Source organism: Plectropomus leopardus, chromosome 5 (genome assembly GCF_026936395.1).
Source record: "Plectropomus leopardus strain MGB_pleo_1.0 chromosome 5, ASM2693639v1, whole genome shotgun sequence".
NCBI lineage: Eukaryota > Metazoa > Chordata > Actinopteri > Perciformes > Serranidae > Plectropomus > Plectropomus leopardus.
The window spans coordinates 34,031,077-34,050,229 of record NC_142180.1 but is presented as its reverse complement, the minus strand read 5'-3'; the positions used below and the strand labels follow the sequence as shown (position 1 = coordinate 34,050,229).

At 37.9% G+C, this 19,153-nt stretch overlaps 1 protein-coding gene across 2 annotated transcripts; it reads right to left on the bottom strand.

The window, feature by feature from the left end:
- Positions 1–506: 506 nt before the first annotated feature.
- On the bottom strand, positions 507–18,721 carry tbc1d23 (TBC1 domain family, member 23). Of its 2 annotated transcripts, XM_042483664.2 has the most exons (19): positions 18,617–18,721; positions 15,541–15,652; positions 13,524–13,629; positions 12,750–12,954; positions 12,528–12,651; positions 11,615–11,739; positions 11,098–11,144; positions 10,910–11,013; positions 10,630–10,752; positions 10,453–10,545; positions 10,186–10,356; positions 9,578–9,620; positions 8,819–8,925; positions 8,545–8,687; positions 7,435–7,479; positions 5,716–5,804; positions 5,485–5,620; positions 4,379–4,573; positions 507–3,749 (listed from the first exon to the last, which is right to left on the bottom strand). In XM_042483664.2, the coding sequence occupies exons 1-19, from the start codon at positions 18,652–18,654 to the stop codon at positions 3,665–3,667; spliced, it is 2,091 nt and encodes a 696-aa protein (XP_042339598.1). In that variant the 5' UTR covers positions 18,655–18,721; the 3' UTR covers positions 507–3,664. The 2 variants fall into 2 exon arrangements, with proteins under 2 accessions (XP_042339598.1, XP_042339600.1); XM_042483666.2 differs by lacking the exon at positions 7,435–7,479.
- Between the last annotated feature and the right edge of the window lie 432 nt (positions 18,722–19,153).

Below are 19,153 nucleotides of genomic sequence, written 5' to 3'. Positions count from 1 at the left end.
TTTTTTTACTTATCTAGTATTTTTTTATCTGTCTCTCACTGCATTGTTTTTTTTTTGTTTTATTTCCCTTTAAAAAAAACTTTTTTTTGCTAAATAATTTTGTGTAAAAATACAAACAAAAACAGTTCAAGTCAACTCTTATCAGTAAATAAGTGACGAATATCTTATAACTAACATACTTAATTGATATAATTTGTATTTTTATAATTTGCAGAATATAAAGCAGTAATTACTCTGCAAAAAATAACTTTTTCCAGAGGAAAAATATGCATGCTGTGTGAATCGTCTCTTTCATATTGTAATATAATCAAACTAATTACAAAAAAAGGGAAAAAAAATAAAGTAAAAAAAGAAATAAAAACAGGTAAAGAAAAATAAAGTCACCACCAAAAAATTTGTAAAAGTGAACCGAACAACTTACTAAGAAATTTTATTTTAAAAAGGGGGAAAAAGGAAAAAGAAAAAAAAGAAGTGAAATAATGCATAAATGACTTGACTTCCACAGGTGCAGTCGAATAATCTCCATTTATTAAAAACAGAAACGCTTAGAAAATAATAGCAGTACAGTAAGGTGCAAATTACACTTGAGACATTTTGCATTTCGACTAGTGGTTGACATCCTCTGCCACCGATGTTACCGAGTAAAGACTCCCGATCGAGGAGTTTCCAGTCAATACTGAAAAATATCACAAAATTACAACACAATGCATGGATTACATGGGAATGCTGTGAAAGACTGGAGTGAAGAAAGACCAGATTTAAGAGTCTGTAATTCAAGTTTTCGTCACCCAAATGTGCCACGTTTTTACTCAGTTTGACCTCTCCCCTTGTTAAAGTTAAAGAGATGACGGGGATTAACCCTCTCTGGACAGAAGTTTCAACTGGAGCCGCATCACTTCAGACGCTTTGACACTTTGAACCTGCACGACTAGACTTCGGATGAATGAATAAGCAAGAACAAAGCGAGGAAAATGTCCCGAAACCGAGTTAAAGATTAGAGGAGAAGCAGCAATATTCTGTGATATGTTGCCACTGCTGGTGCCAATATCACACATCACAGGCATGAGGCCGAAGGCAACAGTGGCAAGCACACTAAAGCTGCTGAGATATAATACGATGAGACAAGACAGATCTGAAAACATAGATATATAATGACTTTTCTTTTTACAAATTATCTTTTCATTCCTTTCAAAGCTGTGAAAAACACAGTCCTCGTTACAGCGATCTCTTCTCTCTAAACTTCGGTTACAGTAACAGACGTCCAGCTGCTATAATAATTTATTTCACCCAGACATTTTCTAACAGGTTAACTGGTTATCTTTCACATACTGAATCAGAATGGGATGGAAAAAATACTGAGGTGCTCAAGCTCTTAACCCTTTGAGACAAATCGGCTTGATACAATTCAAAAACATGGAAAGAGAGCAATGAGCAGCGAAAGAAAAATGACCCAAAAATGAGCAAGAAATTCGTAAAAAGTGAACTGAAAAAAAAACACCCCAAAAAGTTAAAAAAAAAAAAAAAAGCAAAAAGTGAAAAAAAACAGCAAGAAAAAAGAAAAAGCAAGAAAAAAAAAAGAAATCTGGAAAAAAGTAATAAAAAAAATAGAAAGATATTAGTAAAAAGTTAAGTGAACAAAGTACCAATAAAATTACCAAAAAAGTATCGAAAAAAAAATTTAAAAAAGAGAAAAAGAAATACAAAAAAATGACCTGGAAGAAGTTCTTAATAATTATAATAATTTCGTAACAATTGAAAATATACAATTCTGATAATTCGAACATAGTTTTTCCCTAACCTTTTCTTTTTTCCCTTGCCTTTTCTAAATACATTTCAAAATCTACTGATTTCTAGCAATTTGTGTAATACTTCAAGTTGCTCATTGCTTTTTTTCCTGTTTTTTAAAAGTGAAATTTCACCAATTTGCTTTGGGTTCAAAGGTTTAACAACGACAGTCACTGACGCTCCTGTTGTAATACTAATGTAGTCCAGAGGGGCAGCGAGCGGCGCTTTCTGAGAGCTACATCAGACTGCTGTGAGACAAAGTTAAAGCTACAGTAGGTCATTTTTTAGCAAAAACAACAAAAAGTTAGTTTTCTTTAACCATCACAAGATCTTGACAGTCGTGCATGAGACAGATAATCTGTGAAAAAATCATGCTCCTCTGTCTCCTCAGAGTGCTCCTGATGGCGTCTGTAAGAACCTTAAAACAACCAATCAGAGCGAAGGAGTCTCTGACACACAGCTGTCAATCATGTCGATCGCTGCTTGCAAACTGGGGTCAAACCAGGACCCCCAAAAGTGCACCACGTTTTAAAGCCAAGTGTCATGTTGACCAAAATGAGAAAAAAAAGCCTAAAATAGTTTTTTCATAAGCAGCATTGACACAGCTTGCTCAAGGCAGGAATATCACGCCGTTGTGCCGCCTCGCCGTCCTGCATACAACAGGAGCAGCTGCTGCAGAGGCGAGTCAAAGCTAAATTTCAGACCGAGCGCTGCACAGACTGCACATTTTCCAACAGAAAGGAAATGGTTTTATCTAAAGTAGTCTGTAAAAACGATGAATAGCACTGAGATGTGAGCTGTCGCTTTAACTAAATGAACTAAGTGTCACAATCAGTTTAAATCACAGTTCGAGATCAGTGATTGACATGACTGACAGCTGTTCTCTCTGAAAACGGCCAAAATTTGCATCACAGGCTGTATATTCTGAAGCCAGAAAATGAAGCCAAGCAGACGTGCAGACGTCAAGTGTTCTCACAGACCACTTGAATAAATGTGCTCATTGGTACTTTTGCCCAATGTCGTCAAAATTAAAGAGCCTAACATAACTTTTATTCATATTTATATGTAAAAACAAAGAATAAATCAACTCCAGAAAACCGTAAAAGGCGAACTTCTCACTCTAAAAGGAGGGGAGCTTCAGATGGTTTAGAAGCCAGTTTAAGTTTCACTGCAGTTTTAACTATCAGGATATGCTTTTAAAACGACATTGCAAAGTTCTGTGTATTTATAAACGTCCTCAAATAATTTCTCTTTAAGGCGGCCTGCTGGGAAATCAAAGTTATCAAAAACAGTTGTAGGAAACCCGACTCATGTGCCAGCAATGCTTCGTTTTTTTGAAAATGTGCGTGTTGATGTTGTTAAAGTAGTCCGACCAGAACAACGATCGTTAAATCTGCTCTCAGAGCATCCGAGAGCTAAACTAAGAGACACGACTGAGCAGCAATACTGTTCACTGCAAAAAGCAAAACAAACGGGTCAGAATCGAGAAGTCAAAGGTCAGTCATGTAGTGATCGAGCAGGTCGGTCAGTCCGCTACGTTAAGGCCAGAGGGACGTCGCCAAAAGTAGAATTGCACTGATGAGATCCCATGTTTGAACAATGAAGAAGAACATACAGTATAACTAATATTTCTTAACTTAGTTTAAGAAGATGACTGCGGAGCACCTAAGTATTTCAACACACACAGCGTGTCCCACAGGCCCGCAGCCAGCAGTGTGCACACCCAGGTCCCAAACACTGACACACAGGGCCTCACGGTCAACGCTGCACCGGGTCTGTCCAGGAGGGAGAGCGGGAGGAGAAGGTGTCACTCTCGGCAGACAGAGACTCTTCTTACAGTTCGTGTCACGGCTGGCCGTCACGACCCCGTCGTCTCGCTTTACGAGCTCTCCAGAGCGTCGAGGACCTTCATGATCTGCTGCTTGATGACCTTGGTGGCATCGCCTGCGTTGGGTATCAAATATCTGAGAGGAGGGAGGAGAAAACGTGAGCACACAGGAGACAAGACTGACAGTAACAAATAAATTCTGCAGCTGTACACGTGTTTTTATTGCATTTAATTTTATGCATTTTATGGGGCGCACGGTGGCTCAGCTGATAGAGCAGGCGCCCCGTGTACAGCGGCTGTGTCCTCGCAGCAGCCGCAGGTTCGAGTCTGGCCTCGGCCCTTTGCTGCATGTCATCCCCTTTCTCTCTCCCCCTTTCACACTATGTCTGTCCTATCAAATAAAGGCAATAAAAGCCCTAAAAAAATCATTTTTGAAAAAAAAAAAGCATTTTATATACTCTATTTTTATGCTGGGTTTTATTTCATTTTCCTTCTTATGTTGTGCATTCTGTGCATTCAATTTTTATCCTTATTTTATCTTACTGGGTTTTTTTCAATTTGAAGATACATACTATGTTTTCTATTCTAATCTGATTTTATTTTTAAATGCAGGTTTTATTATTATGTCTTTTTGTCTTCTGTGTGTTTTGATGTGAAGAACTTGGTGCACGCTGGGCTGCATCTCCATCCTAAAATTACACCCATTTAGGGCTTTTTCTGATCATTAGGATATTAAATTTGAACTCTGCTTCTGTAGAAAAGCACCTCTCGACTGCTGATATCTCCACTCCAGCTGAGTTGTTGGTGCCGAACTTGAACGTGATCAGTTCTGGGTGCTTCTTTTTGGATGTGATCTTCACCACGGAGTTCAGTGCTTGTCTGGATTGGATGTAGGCGAAACCTTTCCTCGAGGCGATCTCGCGCAGGCAGTACATGTGAGTGGCTGTGATCAACAAGTGGCTGGAAGAACGACAGGAGAACAGAGTCAGAGCCGTGATTCACGGATTCCTGAATCACCGTTCACTCATGTTTAAGGCAGTGACGATTAGTCACCTTTAAATGCAACTTCCTCCCCTAATTACCCAATTCAACCTGAAACACCCACGACAGCTCGAGGCTATGAGAGTCAGGGATTCAGGTGAGGAATTTAATGTGTGTATTTCTACACACATTAAAGTTGAAATACTTACATTTATTGTTAGAAAATAAATGTTGATTATGCAGCTGATGCCATTATTCTATAGCCATCACATTGGCTATAGAATAATGGCATCAGCTGCATTTGGATTTGTTCCCTATTAGCCTCGTTTTCACTTTTCATTTCTGCGTTTGACTTGGTAAAATTCCCCTACGAGGAAAATGGCTTGATTTACGTCACAAAAAAGGTACATCAACTATTTCACATTTATTTCAAGTAACACAGTGTATTTATAATATTACCGTATATTTGACTCTGTCTTAATTACAGTGAGATCAAGGCTCCGGTTCAAATCCATGTTGCTTACGTAAATTAACACTAGCAGCCAGAAAACGAACCAGGAGTGACAAGAAAGCACGATATCTGATATCTCCACGTAAGTGTTGTCCCTGGATCAATGACTAACTCTGTCCAGGATTCACAACAAACCAATCAGCAGCACTCCTTGATTGTGATGTCATTCACAGTGCGCCATGAAGCTAATTTCAAAGCCATTTAAGCAGCTAAAACACAGGGATTTGCTTGGATTTTAAGCACATTTTTGAGGTGTGGAAATTACTAAATATATATTTAAAGGCATATATATAAAGGCAACAAGAAAAACACCACTTGGAAATGTTGTAGAGGAAAAGTTTTCAGTTTTCATTTTAACCAAATCAGATCAGGAGCTCACCTGGGGAACATGTGACCTGTTTCTTTCACCTCATTACATGGAATGTGATGTTTTACATCTGGTTTGTTTATCCAGGTCTGAATGTTGACGATCTCCTTCCTGTCATCGTCTGACATGGATGAGCTGTCGATCTCATCTGTGGAGAACAGCAGATGAGATAAACGTCAGATTATTCAAACATTTTTAATCTTGAAAACTCTTTAAATTTCCACGGGCTCAGTGTGGGTTTACCTGTATCGTACTCCTCCTCGTCACCAATACTGAACACGGGCTTCACCCCCCGGTAAGGTTTGCCGACGCGGTCGCTGCTGCTCACATGCCTGAGACGGAAAACAAAACAAGACTTAGAGCGTCACATCTGCACTGAGCGAAGGACGCGAGGCACGTAAATGCCTCTGATGAAAACAAAAACACCCCAGCAAGGTTGCACACAAATAGCCATGTCATGTCCTGCCGAGTTATGCTGTTTATCACAAAGAAAGAGGTTAAATGAGACATTTATACTCCAGAAGAGCTAGATTAGTCAGTGCATGATATTCAGGGCTATCAGCAGTGTAGATTTATTTTTTTTAGAGTGGATTAAAAGTGCTGCATAGCCCTGACTATCATCTACAATGAAATGGACAGACAGACTGTTAAGAGCATCTCAAAGCAAACAGCAGAGAAGCTAAAGTTTTGATCTAAAACACCTCATGTTACTCAGACGACAGCCTCAGTGAGTTGTGGATGTAAAGATGGCTCGATGCTCCCTGAGAGGCCACAGCAGCTTCAGTGGTGCCACTAAACAGCAGTGCTGAATGTTGTTAGTGAAAGCATGACGACAGATTAAAGGGATAGTTTGGATTTTTGGAAGTGCGGTTGTATGAGGTACTTTTCTGCAGTCAGTGTGTGACAGACTGCACTTCGTTTCAAGTTTAGAGACGCAATCAAGAGTACCGACGCTGACGTTATGTAATGTGCTGCTGCGGACGGAGAGAGCAGTTCAAGGGTACGCTTTATTGAGAATATTTTTTCTCTCTTTCAAACAAGAACTGAAGCAGTTATCTCTGCTCTCTGAAGCCACCAGACTTCACTGAGAAAACAGAAAACAGCCACTTTACTTCGCACAACATGGGATTTGCTGGTCTATCGCTGCCTCGATGAGTTCGCTTGTTATTGTGTGACTTTGATAGATTCAAATTAACACTTAAGTTACACAGTTACTAGGGTTGGGTATTGTTTGGGTTTTTTACCCCGATACTGGTTCCAAACAATATTTTTAAAACTGTACTGTTACCTAAATGCTGCCTGGATTGATTCTTTTTTCAAAATGAAGCAGAAAACGACAGTCAACGACAGGAAAGAATTGCATTTTTGTTACTGCAAATGCAAATTTGAGCTTGCAATATAACATTTTACCGCTCAATAGGTCCAAGTGCACATACTCGCACTGGGTTTTCGGTACCCAACCCTAACAATAACAAACAAACTAACTCCTGTGAGCAACATCTGCTGTGTCCTGTGAGGTAAAATCACAGTTTTTGTCAAAGGAGTCTGTTGGCTTTAGAGAGAGCATAGATTACAGCTTTAGCTCCCTGTAAGAAAGGGCTGTCTGACCACATGGTAAAGCAGTGAAAATATTCTAAATATAGCGTACATTTAAACTGATGTTTTTTAGGGGACAAAAGTACATAATATTACATTGCTTAGCCTCTGTGGTGGTGCTCCTGCAGCTTCTCCAAACTGGGGCATGCTGATGGATAAGTGCCTCATATAACCGCTCTTCAAAAAATCCAAATTGTCCCTTTAAACTTCTTGAACGTGTAGGGCTGTTACATGAGTGAGATGCTGATTTACTAAGCATGCGTTAATGTGAGACAGGCTAACGCGCCTACGATCCCGCCGACCGGTGCGGGTCTACAGCCAGTGGGCATGCTGGTGACGAACAGCTCGATGTCAGGGAGCTCTTACCGATCTGGAATCACCTTCTCTGGCCACGGCAGATTGAAAGATATTCTAGCATGGAATAAGGCACAAGGTATGGTACACTTAAATTAAAAAATCCAAAAAACTGTGAGACTAAATGTAACTTTACAGTCATCAAATGACTTAATTTCTCAGATTTTATAGTCGAGTCCATGTTTATATCAGACCAGTGGGACATTAAATGTGTGAGAAGAAAAGCCTTTCAACATTTTTACAGGCCACAGAGTTCACACCCGACAATGTGTTCAGTCAGATGCAAAGAGGACAAAAACACACTTAAGTATTTACTATTATGGAAGCCCATTTCTACTAGTGTGATGAAAACAAAAGATCCTGCTGAGTCATATAAAGAGACATTTTCCCAAAATAATGAAAATATAACTCATTATTTCATCTCATTTTAAGATATTACATCATAAATTTGAGATACTAAGTTATTATTTTATTATTATTTTATTTTCAATAAACTATTAAACACATTTATTTACTGCGAATTGTGAAAAGAAATGTCACATTTGTTTACCAGATGAAGTGATTTCATTGTTTTTGTTCTATTTTTAGTATTATATATTTTTAGGAGAATTATACCTTTAAAATCTTGAATTCATATATAATTGAAGCCTTACAAACCAAATGTAACAAAACTTTAATCCCCTAAAAATGACAAGGTAAAGGATAAAAATGTATTTTGTTGTCACAAAACTGGAATTTCTTACTTTAATTCAATTCCTTTAATTATATTTTGAGTCAATACCCCTGTAAAAAAATGACTGAAGTCACAGAATTAAAATCTGAACTTAATTTCATTAAAAGAAAAATACAACAATGCTACAACATGACAACAACTTGTTTTTTTTGCTTGATTAGTAGCAGAGAACGGCTGAATGAAAGTATTAAACATTAAGAATAAGTTGGCGTGAGAAAGCGCAGCTGGTGCCAGTGTATTGATAAAGTGGAAAATAAGTATTAAAACCGTTTCAAATATTCAGAATCAATGTGTTAAAAACTGATAAATTGGTAATTGTGACGACAGCAGATGTAGTGTGTGATTCGGGAGTGCAGGTTTGGGCTTCAGAGGAAGAACTCGGGTCTCACCTGTCTACAGGAGTGGAGGTATTCTCGATGAAGCTGATCATCTTCTCCTTCACGTTCACTGATTTGGACTTTAGAGCAAACGTCATTTTGTTGACCAAAGACTTGACGCCTTTGCCGTCTCCAGGGCTACTTAGTGACTCTCCCTGTAACAGGATAAATAGAAGTAAAAATGTAATCAGAACATGTCAAATATAGCAGCGCTCAGCCGATAAAAACATAATATCTCATTGATTTAAAGTCAAACTACTGAGCAAAAATGTTTCTGTCCACTTACATCAGCCGAGCTGAGGCTGCTGTGAGATCCTGACGTGCTGACGATCCAGTGGAGGTATGAAGAGTCCAAACCCTCAATATTCATGTCCACCAGATGCTTTTGGAGAGCTGAAATCACACAAAGTCCACTGAGTTTTTGCTTCACACAAATATCCAAAATGGGCAAAAAATATTAACAATGTGTTCTTATTAAAAACATGCACACACAGTTTTCCAGAGGTGATTATTTTGTTCATTACAGAAGACTGTGTGGTCAGAAAGTGTGCTTCTAATACCTCCTTCAGACCATACGTAAATGTTTTCTTGAGATATAAGGTGGAGATGAGACACATGGTGAGTCACATAATCTAATAATAAAACCTTGTTTAGGCTGCCAAATTCAGATTTTGTTTTTTTTATCTTCAGTTTATATGTCAGTACGATCTTTAATTACTAGTGTGGTCTTTTATTGTTTTTTTTTCACATCATATATTGATTTTTTTTTCATTTACCATTTAATATGAAGCATTTTATCAAGTCTGCTTTGATACAAGTTAAATGAATGAAATCACTGAAAATGACAGCTGCTCTGTGGAAATGAAGCTCGTACTCCCAGTTTCACACTAATAGAAATTCATAAACAGAACCAGGCGTATGCACGGCTTTATAATGTGTGTGGAAATTTCTGTCTTTGTGTGCAGAGTTTTAGTGATAAATCTACACAGAATTTAATGCAGAATTTAGCTCCAGTGTGTCAGTATTCTTATATTCACCTACTTACCCATGAAACCTCCTTTAGCAATGCTGACGTATTCTTTGTTTTTCTATAACAGAAAACCTTAAATTAGCAAAGATGTTAGCAAAAAACAAAAACTGGTAACTACAGATCATGTTACAATTTCAGTTACACAAAAAAGGGAAGCAAATGGCACTAGAACAGTGTTACTCAGCTTAAGGCATGTGAGCCAAATCTGAACCATGGGGTGATGTGTGGCCCGCCCACTATTTTCTAATGCAACATTAAAATAAAGTTATTCAGGCTGGGATTTTTCTGGAACATAAATACAAAAAAAGCCCCCGACCACCAACAGAGGTCCAGCTAAGCTCCAAATGTCCTAAAATCCTAAAAAAGCCTCTGTGTACAGCTGACCCGCTGCAACTGGATTTTGACAAATATGAGTGAGGACAACAAAAAATAAAAGGTTGAAAAGAAGCAATACATTTATTTAATATATACAGATAATTATAGATAAATATTATTAATTATTGTTTTTTAAAAGGCCCCCGGCTTCCTCTCTTTTTGCAAAAATTGCCCCCAAAAAGCAAGTTGAGTATCGCTGATCTAGAGCTATTTTTTTTCCGACTATCGTCTCTGGTGATATCTCTCACCTGTAGAAAGTGGGCCAACACCATGTTCATGTACATGTCCTCCTCCTCCCTGCCGCTGCCCATGAAGCACAGGTGCTCTCCGCTGGCGATGGAGCCGGACTCCAAAGACTGTTTCTGAGCCTCCAAGAGGGACTTCACAGAGAGGGCGAACTCAGAGGGGTTCTGGAGCATCTGTGAGAGAAAAAGAAAACACATTTCTTACTCTGAAAACATTCATATACTGCATTCATTTGACCACAGAATCAACATTCTGCATTATACTCTCACCAGGTCAGAGTCCAGGTGGAAGGCCGTGGACAGGTGTCCAGCATTGTACTGCTCTGCAGGCCGACAATCCACCACAAAGAAACGCACCCCGTCCTGGAAGTCAAATCCATTATCATCACATTATATCTCTCTCTGTCTTATCTCATAGCTGACTTCAGGGAGCTGAGTGTTACTGACCTGCTGCAGCTGGTTGGCCTGCAGGATCTCAGGGACAGACACCGGGAGACACAGCGCCTGACTCAGGTCCGTGTCCTCTTCTTTCAGAGCCACCAGGCTGCTCCCAAACAGATTCTGGTTCATCTGTCAGGGCGGGAAAAGCAAAACAAACAATGACGGCTTTGAAACAACGAGGTCTCTTGTGCAGCTGCCTTTCTCTCTTTGTCAGCATCCTCGTCACCGTCTTTGTTCTGCTCAGCACTTCTCCAAACACAAACACGGACTGCACGCAGAGACTCACCTTTCTGAGGGACAGAGGGGTCTTACTCTGGTAATACTGAGCCAGAGAAAACAAATCTTCAATGTCTTCGGCTTCCAGGTGAGATGGGGACGATTCCAGCATTTCTGTGACGGAGAAAGCCTCGTTTAACTCCAACGTTCAACGTGAGTTTAAACACAAAAACCACAAATCAAACGGCAGCGACTTACTGATGATGTCCTCTTTGCTTTGTCCTTCTTGTGAAAGGATGGACTCTCTTAGGGTGAATCAAACAAACACAAATCACATTTCACATTTAACCTTTTAAGCCTGGATCAACATCACATTTCTTGTATTGTGTTTGAAGTATTTTAACTTTAGTAACCAGAGCTGATTGTTTTGATTTCTTCTTCAGAAACATGCGAAAAAAGGCAATGAACAACATAGCAGCAAATGTCCTGCAAATTGCAAGATTTTTGAAAAATGTCCAAAAATGTTGTATTGAATTGTAATTGGAATTGAAATGTAATTTGCTTGTTTTTGAAGTTTATTTTTCTTTCTTTTTTGCCAATTTTGAGGGAATTTTGTACTAACTTTTTCACAAATTTCTTGCAGTTTTTTGGTGTCTGAAATTGCTCATTGCCTTTTTCCCTTGTTTTCTAAAAAAATGAAGCCTATCTGCTCAGGTTTCAAAGGGCTCTTTAATATGATCATGTTTGTGTGGCGCTTTCACGAGCGGCTGCCTACTTGGCATTGACGAGGATGATGAGCATGAGGAAGAAGATGAGGAAGGGGTCGGCCTGCTGGAAGTAGCAGTCCCACAAGGCCTGGGTGACGTCGGGAAGGCAGTGGCTGGAAAACAGACTGCCCATCTGTGGAGGAAACGAAAACACAGGAGTTCACACTGGTGTTATTTTTTAAGTTTAGTCTTCGTCCTGTTTCAAATGTCCTCGTTAATTTTATCAGATTTTGTCAACCACATCCTGTTTTCTTTTTTAGTCAAGTTTTAGTTGACTAAAAATCTGAGCATTTCACTTTTAAAGCTAGAGTGATGATTAGCAGCCATGTTAACAAGTAAGAGCCGCCACACTGCCTGTGTGAGCAGCCGCAGCACGTCAAGAGAAAGAGTGGTTCGCCTTTTTTTTCCGCACGTAATGCACGGTTGTCAGCAGAAACAGACAGTGAAAATTGTGTTTTGATAATTAAATTGATTCTATACAGCCTTTTATTACAGTTTCATCGTCTTTATCTGTGACAGAGAAATACAAAAATATCTGTTTAAATCAAACTTTCCTGCTTCTGTTTTAAAATAAAAGTCATCTGACAACGTCTCTGTCGACAGAATCCCATCTGTTGTCGACACAATGCATTTTATTGTGAAATATTTGCAGGACCGTGTTGCTGACAATGCAGGAGCTTTCACGACTTAATGTTTGAGCGAGATATGTGGTCCTAAATGTGGAAAATCGTGCACCATGCACTGCTCACACATGCGGTGTGCTCCAGGTGTTTATGATGCAAGTGCCGTCTTGGCATCGTTTTGACTTAGTCATGGGAAAAAAACACTGTCAACGAAAATATTTTGTCATAGTTTTTGCAAAAACATGTCAGAATGAATGAATGAGAGAATGAGAAGCTGTGACTGTGAAGACATGCGTACCCAGTTGATGGCGTAGGAGTCAGGTGTGATCTTTTTGGTGTCCAGGAAGGAGCAGAGCTCTGGCTCATGGTACTGCAGCAGTAGTCTGTACAGGTGGAAGGGTCGGCCGTTTGGCACGCAGTCCCTGAAACAGACAGATTTAAGACGCTTTAAAATTATAAAGTATCCTTTTCCTAACCTCTTACTGAGTGGTATGTGAAGCAGTGAAAACACACGGCTCACCTGGGGATGTATTTGTTCATGACGGCGTAGAAGCAGTTGTAGAGATCGCTGCGGGGAAGCTGAAGGCCCAACAGAGGTTTGAGCAGGTGCGGCCAGCTCAGCTCCGGGGTGAAGGAGATGTTACGGGACTTGCAGTAGAACGTGATGACCGACTCAACGTCAGACACCATGTCACTCCTCTCCTCCTCGGATGCTTCCAGCTGATCTAAACACGGGAACCAACACAGACTGTGTGTCAGAAGCTTTTTCAATAGAAACATCACAAACAAAAGTGACCACATTCAAAAAGCGAGAAGCTGAGCAGTGAAGACAGAGACAGCTGATCACAGGTTTAGCACAGCTATTAAATAATACATGAAAAGAGCATTTTTTCTGTGTGCATACTTTTTCTAGGCTCCACTCTCAAAAGTGGCTTTCTATTTTGAGCTCCAGCACATCCTGTTGTCAACATGTCACAAGCTCAGACTATTTAAAGTAATTTGTTTCTCTGAAACCATGTTCTTCAGCTACTAGAGGACTGCAAATAAGAAAATAAACACAAATCTCTATTTTTACTTTTTGCTGCTATTACCATTTTGTACGTGGACTTTATTATATCATATAAGTTGTTTAAATCATGTCTGGGACTTTTCATTTGGAGGGGGATTCACATGTCGGCCCTGCACAAACAGCTCCTTCTGTTCATTGTTTTGCTGCTGACTACATACTTTTATTGCAGCGATTCCAAAATCCGGGATTGCATCAAGGAATTAGGGGGCACATTCATTTACTCACCAATCAGCTGTTGACTGCGGTTGTGAATGAGAGTCTGTTCTGGTAAATCGAGCACGCCGTCCCAGGGAGACAGGCTGTCTCCTTTTCCAGAGACATTCAGAGCGATCTGCCAACATAAAACAAAGAATCGATGATAAACATGCAGCTACAGAGCGATTAAAGGACAATTAATAAAACACATGACTGAGACTAATCTGCAATCAGTAACTCAACTGCTGCTCCACCAACGAACATCTTCTCCCTACAGATGTAGCCGCATGATTTGATATATTAACGTTTGATATTAGGAGACAAAAACAGGAATTTTTGCAGTCCCAGTTATGTGTTTGCAACAAAATAAACTAGCTTAAGTTATTTACACCATTTAAGAATTTGTTAGGTGCAAAGCTTTACATGTTGATATAAACAGACATAATTACAACCAATTAACGAATCAGAAATGACAGATGGTGCTCTTGGCAAAATGTACTGTCTGTCCCGACTGTATCAATTCATTTCAAACAATTAAATAACCACTAAACCAAGAAAGGAGGCTTTATAAATGCTATACTGCGTGATCTGAACTGGTTAAGCTTATCTACAGCAACAGTTAAACATGCTTTTGTGACAATATATTTATTATTTTTCACTTTTACATCAAGTACAAGATGGATACATTAGAGCTGCGATGATTAGTCGATTAACCGGTTAGTCGAAAGACAATCAATTTCCAATTATTTTGATAACTGATTAATCATTAAAGTTACTTTTAAAGCAAAATGTTTAGGTTTTGGACTGTTGGTTGTAAGACGTCACTTTGGGCTCTGGGATGTTATGAATAGCAATTTCAACATTTTCTTTCACATTTTACAGACTTCATGATTTATCAATTCATCTTTAAAATGAAATTATTTGATAATAAAAACAACATTTAGTTGGATACTTTATGAAATCCACAGAAGAGGAAAAAGTACAACAGAAACAAAACACAAAACGCAGAACAACACCTCAGATTTATACATGCAACACCAGAGGTTACAATGATAATGTAAAATAAGAACAATTATGAAAATTCCTGCAGCATGATGGGAAAATCACCAGGCTGTGTGTCGTTCAGGCAGGGTTCCCAGATTTCATAAAACTGGCCTGTTTTTGGATGTAATATGCTTGAACCTTATGTACTCAAATAGCACTAAAACTAAAAGGCACTCTCTGCCTTACTGATACTTTTAGTTAATCTAGGGCTACAAAATGTTCCTCACAGCACAGGTAAGACAACAGTACAATCTCCTTTTGTTTTAGGATGTTACACATCTGCTTCGGTAGCCCAGGATCAGGGACGCTGGGTGTCAAACACCCTGCTGATGGATGTTATACAAACACCTTTTTCAAAAGCAGCTTAACAAAAAGGTGGAGTAGACAATATATCTTTTCACAGAGTGGCATTTTGCAAGCACAGCCAACAACAACGTGAAATCTATAAACCCAAAAAGGAGAGCTTTTCTTCTTCTCCTGGTGGCACTTTTTAGAGTTAAAGTACAAACAAGCAGGAATGTGCCATGGTTGGAAATTAACTTTTTGGTATTACAAAATCTTTCAGCCGGTCAATTAATTACATTTGTTTGGTTTTTTTTGGTTGGTGAGTGAAGAAAATCAAGCAGCCACTTGCATATTTTAGCAGGCTGGTGGCTGGTGTTTACTGAAATGTTTGGGTGTTGAGTAACTGTACAAACAAAAACTGTTCATCTTTTGTTCACATATGTAAAAACATGCTGCAGGTATGTGTTTTCAAACAGCTGACGCCTCAGATGAGGGTGTGTGACAGTGACAGCCTTTACGTTATGTGAACCTGAGATGCTGGTCTTTCCAGTCCGCTGACTTGTGTCTGACGAGAGTAATTCGTTATAACACGTGGACTCTAATAACAGAAGCACTGCTGATTCATACATCTACATAATATCTTGCTGATTACATGTTTTATATTTTGCTGAGTACATTGTCACTTTCAGTGTGTGTGGACTCCATCACGCCCTCTCACCTTCCACATCTTGGCCCGGTGTTGAGCTGAATGCTCCTGGACCTGGATGATGCTCCGCTCCATCTCCATGTCAGAGCCGCCCGAGTCCAGAGCCTCAGCTAGATCCTGGTCCCTGAAGAGGACAGAACAGCACACAGTTACAAAAGTTAACAGATCAAGCCAAGTATAAATGTTCATAAAAACAAAGACAAGATATTTTATGCGTGACATTTATCAGTCGTTGCCACAATGTTGTAAATTCATCACAGAAAACATTAATAATTTATTTGTAGTTGTCTTTTGGATATCGTGAAAGCCGCTGTATAAATATTATTATTATTATTATTATTCGTGTCCTTTTATACTGTGAGTATACTCATAATACTATAACGAGTAATTAAACAACAATAACGCAACAAAGATTATTTTTTGAAAACCCATTAATCATTGGATTTAAGTCACTTCTCAAGTGAAATTACCAAACACTAAATAATGACAATTACGGATGATAACAATTTTTTAATGACTGATTAATCGGTTGTTAAGAATTTGATCGAACAGGTGAAATTTAATCGATAAATCCATTAACTGTTATTTGAGAAAAAAAATAAAAAACATATAAAAAATTTGCTTATTTCAATGCTGTCAAAACAGGATTAAACAGGATTTTTAGCCATAACTCTGCTCTCCAGAAACTTGTAATGAGCACTTGTGATTATGTTTGACATTTTTTAAACAATTTGTAAAAATAAGACAACGTGCACACTAGCAATTAAACTTGTGTATATCAGTGCAGTAAAGATCAGGACAACAATCGAATTCTAACTATTTTATTGCCACACCGACATTTTTGCCCAGACACCTTTCTTCAGCGTGTAGATTTGGCAATATTATAAAGGAGCTTCCTTTGTAATGGTGTTATGAACAAAATATTAATGTTAAAATTGATAAATTAATTAAACACGTTAATTTACTACAGCCCAAAAATTGTTGTGCTACAAATTATCACTGCAAAAAAATGACTTGTGCTCAACCAGATAACAGGTGATTTTCCATTCCAGGCAGATATCATCATGACGCACACAGATATGGAAATCTGTTTATGATATTTATCTCCACACGCCCAGCTCTTACAGTCACAATAAGTCCAAAAATTCACGATTACCTTAATCAGATATCACTACACTCATGTTGAGTATAAGACATGAAAGGAACAAACTGGAGTAAGGGTCAGGGCTATAGCAGGATTTAAAAGGAAGCAGAACTCACGTCAGACTGACTGACCGGAAACTGAGCAAAATGAAATAAAATATTATCCAGTAATGGATCCTCACTGCACAACAGAACCAGCGTCTTTGTTCAGTACTTTCTGTTCATGCCCTAGACTACGTCAGTTTTAGGTGAAAATCTTTGAATATTTTTCCATGTATTATTATCACTGATTTAGACATTTTGACAGCTCTATTTGGCATTCTTCCTGAAAAACTTAAACTGGCAGCTAAACAGACGGATTTTCTTGAATTGGAAGATTGCCTAACTGTCATTTTAATGTCAATAGGTGTGGGATGTTTTATATGAGCTTAAAGTAGAGAAAATAATAAATTTACCTCAAGATAAAAAGCTGAGCTTATCAATAAAGCTTTAAGTTCTTCTTAAGAAAACTTTCAGGGGACAAATATTCAATAACTACTTTGCATTTTGGGGTCGGGGAAAAATTTTAATTTTTTTTGTGGTAATGTAGGATCGATACAGGGATGGCAAGCACTGATTTACTAATTTCTTATCATAGATATTATTAATATTGTAAATATTAATTATACTTTTGATAGCCTACTAGAATAATAAAATCAGTTCACTTTTTAGTCTACTAGATACATATTTTCCACAATTAAAAAACAACAGCTTCTGAAACAGCTGTTTTGTACATTCTTGTCATGTTATATACCCTTAAAAAGTATCTCTACCACGTTTTTAATGTACATTTTTATATTCATAATACTTTTATTCCTCTTAATATGTTTATTGTATGTTTAATGTTTGCACCAAAAATTGCTTGAAAGTGGCATTTTTCTGATTCTGAACACTTTATCTTAATGGAAAAAATAACTTTGAAGTTGTCCTCTGGTGGCATTATTTACAGCTGAAAAAAGGTAATAGTTTGCTATATATCGCAATAAATATTATAGCAACATTTAAAATAACAATAATATTGTACTGTGACTTAAGGATCATGAGGAGGGGATTCCCACCTTTACTGCTGTATATATCAACATCTTTTTCCATTACCTTTTCCCCATCTTCTCTTTACATTTACTATAATAGTAATGTCAACCAAATAAATTAGTATTTTTTCCTCCTTAATTTAAAGATTTTAAATGTGCAACCTTTTTAATGTTTAAGCTCACTGGATTTTGGATGTGGCACTCCACTGATTAACCCATGGTTAAAGCGCGACCTTTTTTACCAAAAAAGGTAAAAGGTGATTAACTATTTAATGTTTACAGATTATAACTTTATCTTAACAATGTTTTTAATTTGCTCAATCTAAAATCTCTGCTCCTCTTTCGTGTCACGCTTTATATGTACGTCACAATATTGTATATGCTCACATTATGTAGACCTCATTCTGATTCAAAATCTGATTGAAAATCAATAAACAAATGTATTTATCGATGATCTAAAAAAAAGGGAAGCAGAACTCGTCAAACACCGGCTATCTAGCTAGTTATTGTTAGCTTGCTGGCTAACAGGCTTTTCCTATAAACTCATCTGTGCTCGAAAGAAAGTGATGAAAAAACAGATAACTTAACGGAACTTTCTCAAAAACTCTTTAGTTATTTGTGTCTTTTTTTAACGACTGATGTGCCAATTTATCAGAAACAACTTGGCTAATTTACGTTAGCTGGCTAGCTGCCGAGCAGTAACGGTACAGACTGGCTTCAGGTTAGCTGTTAGCGTCTGTCAGCGGAGCACATCAACGACTCAAACTTAAATTCAGTTATTTTATATCAAATACTGTCAGATAAAACCGACGCAGTTGTTTGACATCGAAAGAAGACGCCTCTCGTGATGTTAGTCCGATAAGAAATCGTCTCACCAGCTGCCCTGAAGAGCTTCCTCCGCGGCGTCCGCCATTGTTGTGTTGACGGAGACACGTCAGGTGCCGTCAACTCGGCCGAGCTGTCGCGAGACGCTGTCACTGCTCGATGAGGGATTGTCTCGTGACCGAAACTAATCATTCTTATGTAATTGATCAAATACCTGAACATACTGTTTTCTTGTTATATATTATACCATACATTTTGAAATACTTTATTATATATATATGTATTATATAATAATATATTATATATATTATATTTTATGATTTAACATTTTTAGGTTTTATTATTTTAAGATTTATGCTTTTTCTATTATTGAGCTATGATGCATTTATTTATTTATTTTAAATTTTTTAGACTGATCTTGTGTGTCCTTTTATATTCTTTTGCCTTGTTGGCCTGTTTTATGTTCATTCATATCAAGCACTCTTATTGTAAAACACTTTTGCTGCATTTTTTGTATAAAAAGGTGCTATATAAAAGTTTATAATAATAATAATAATAATAGTAACAATAATAACTATTATTAAAAA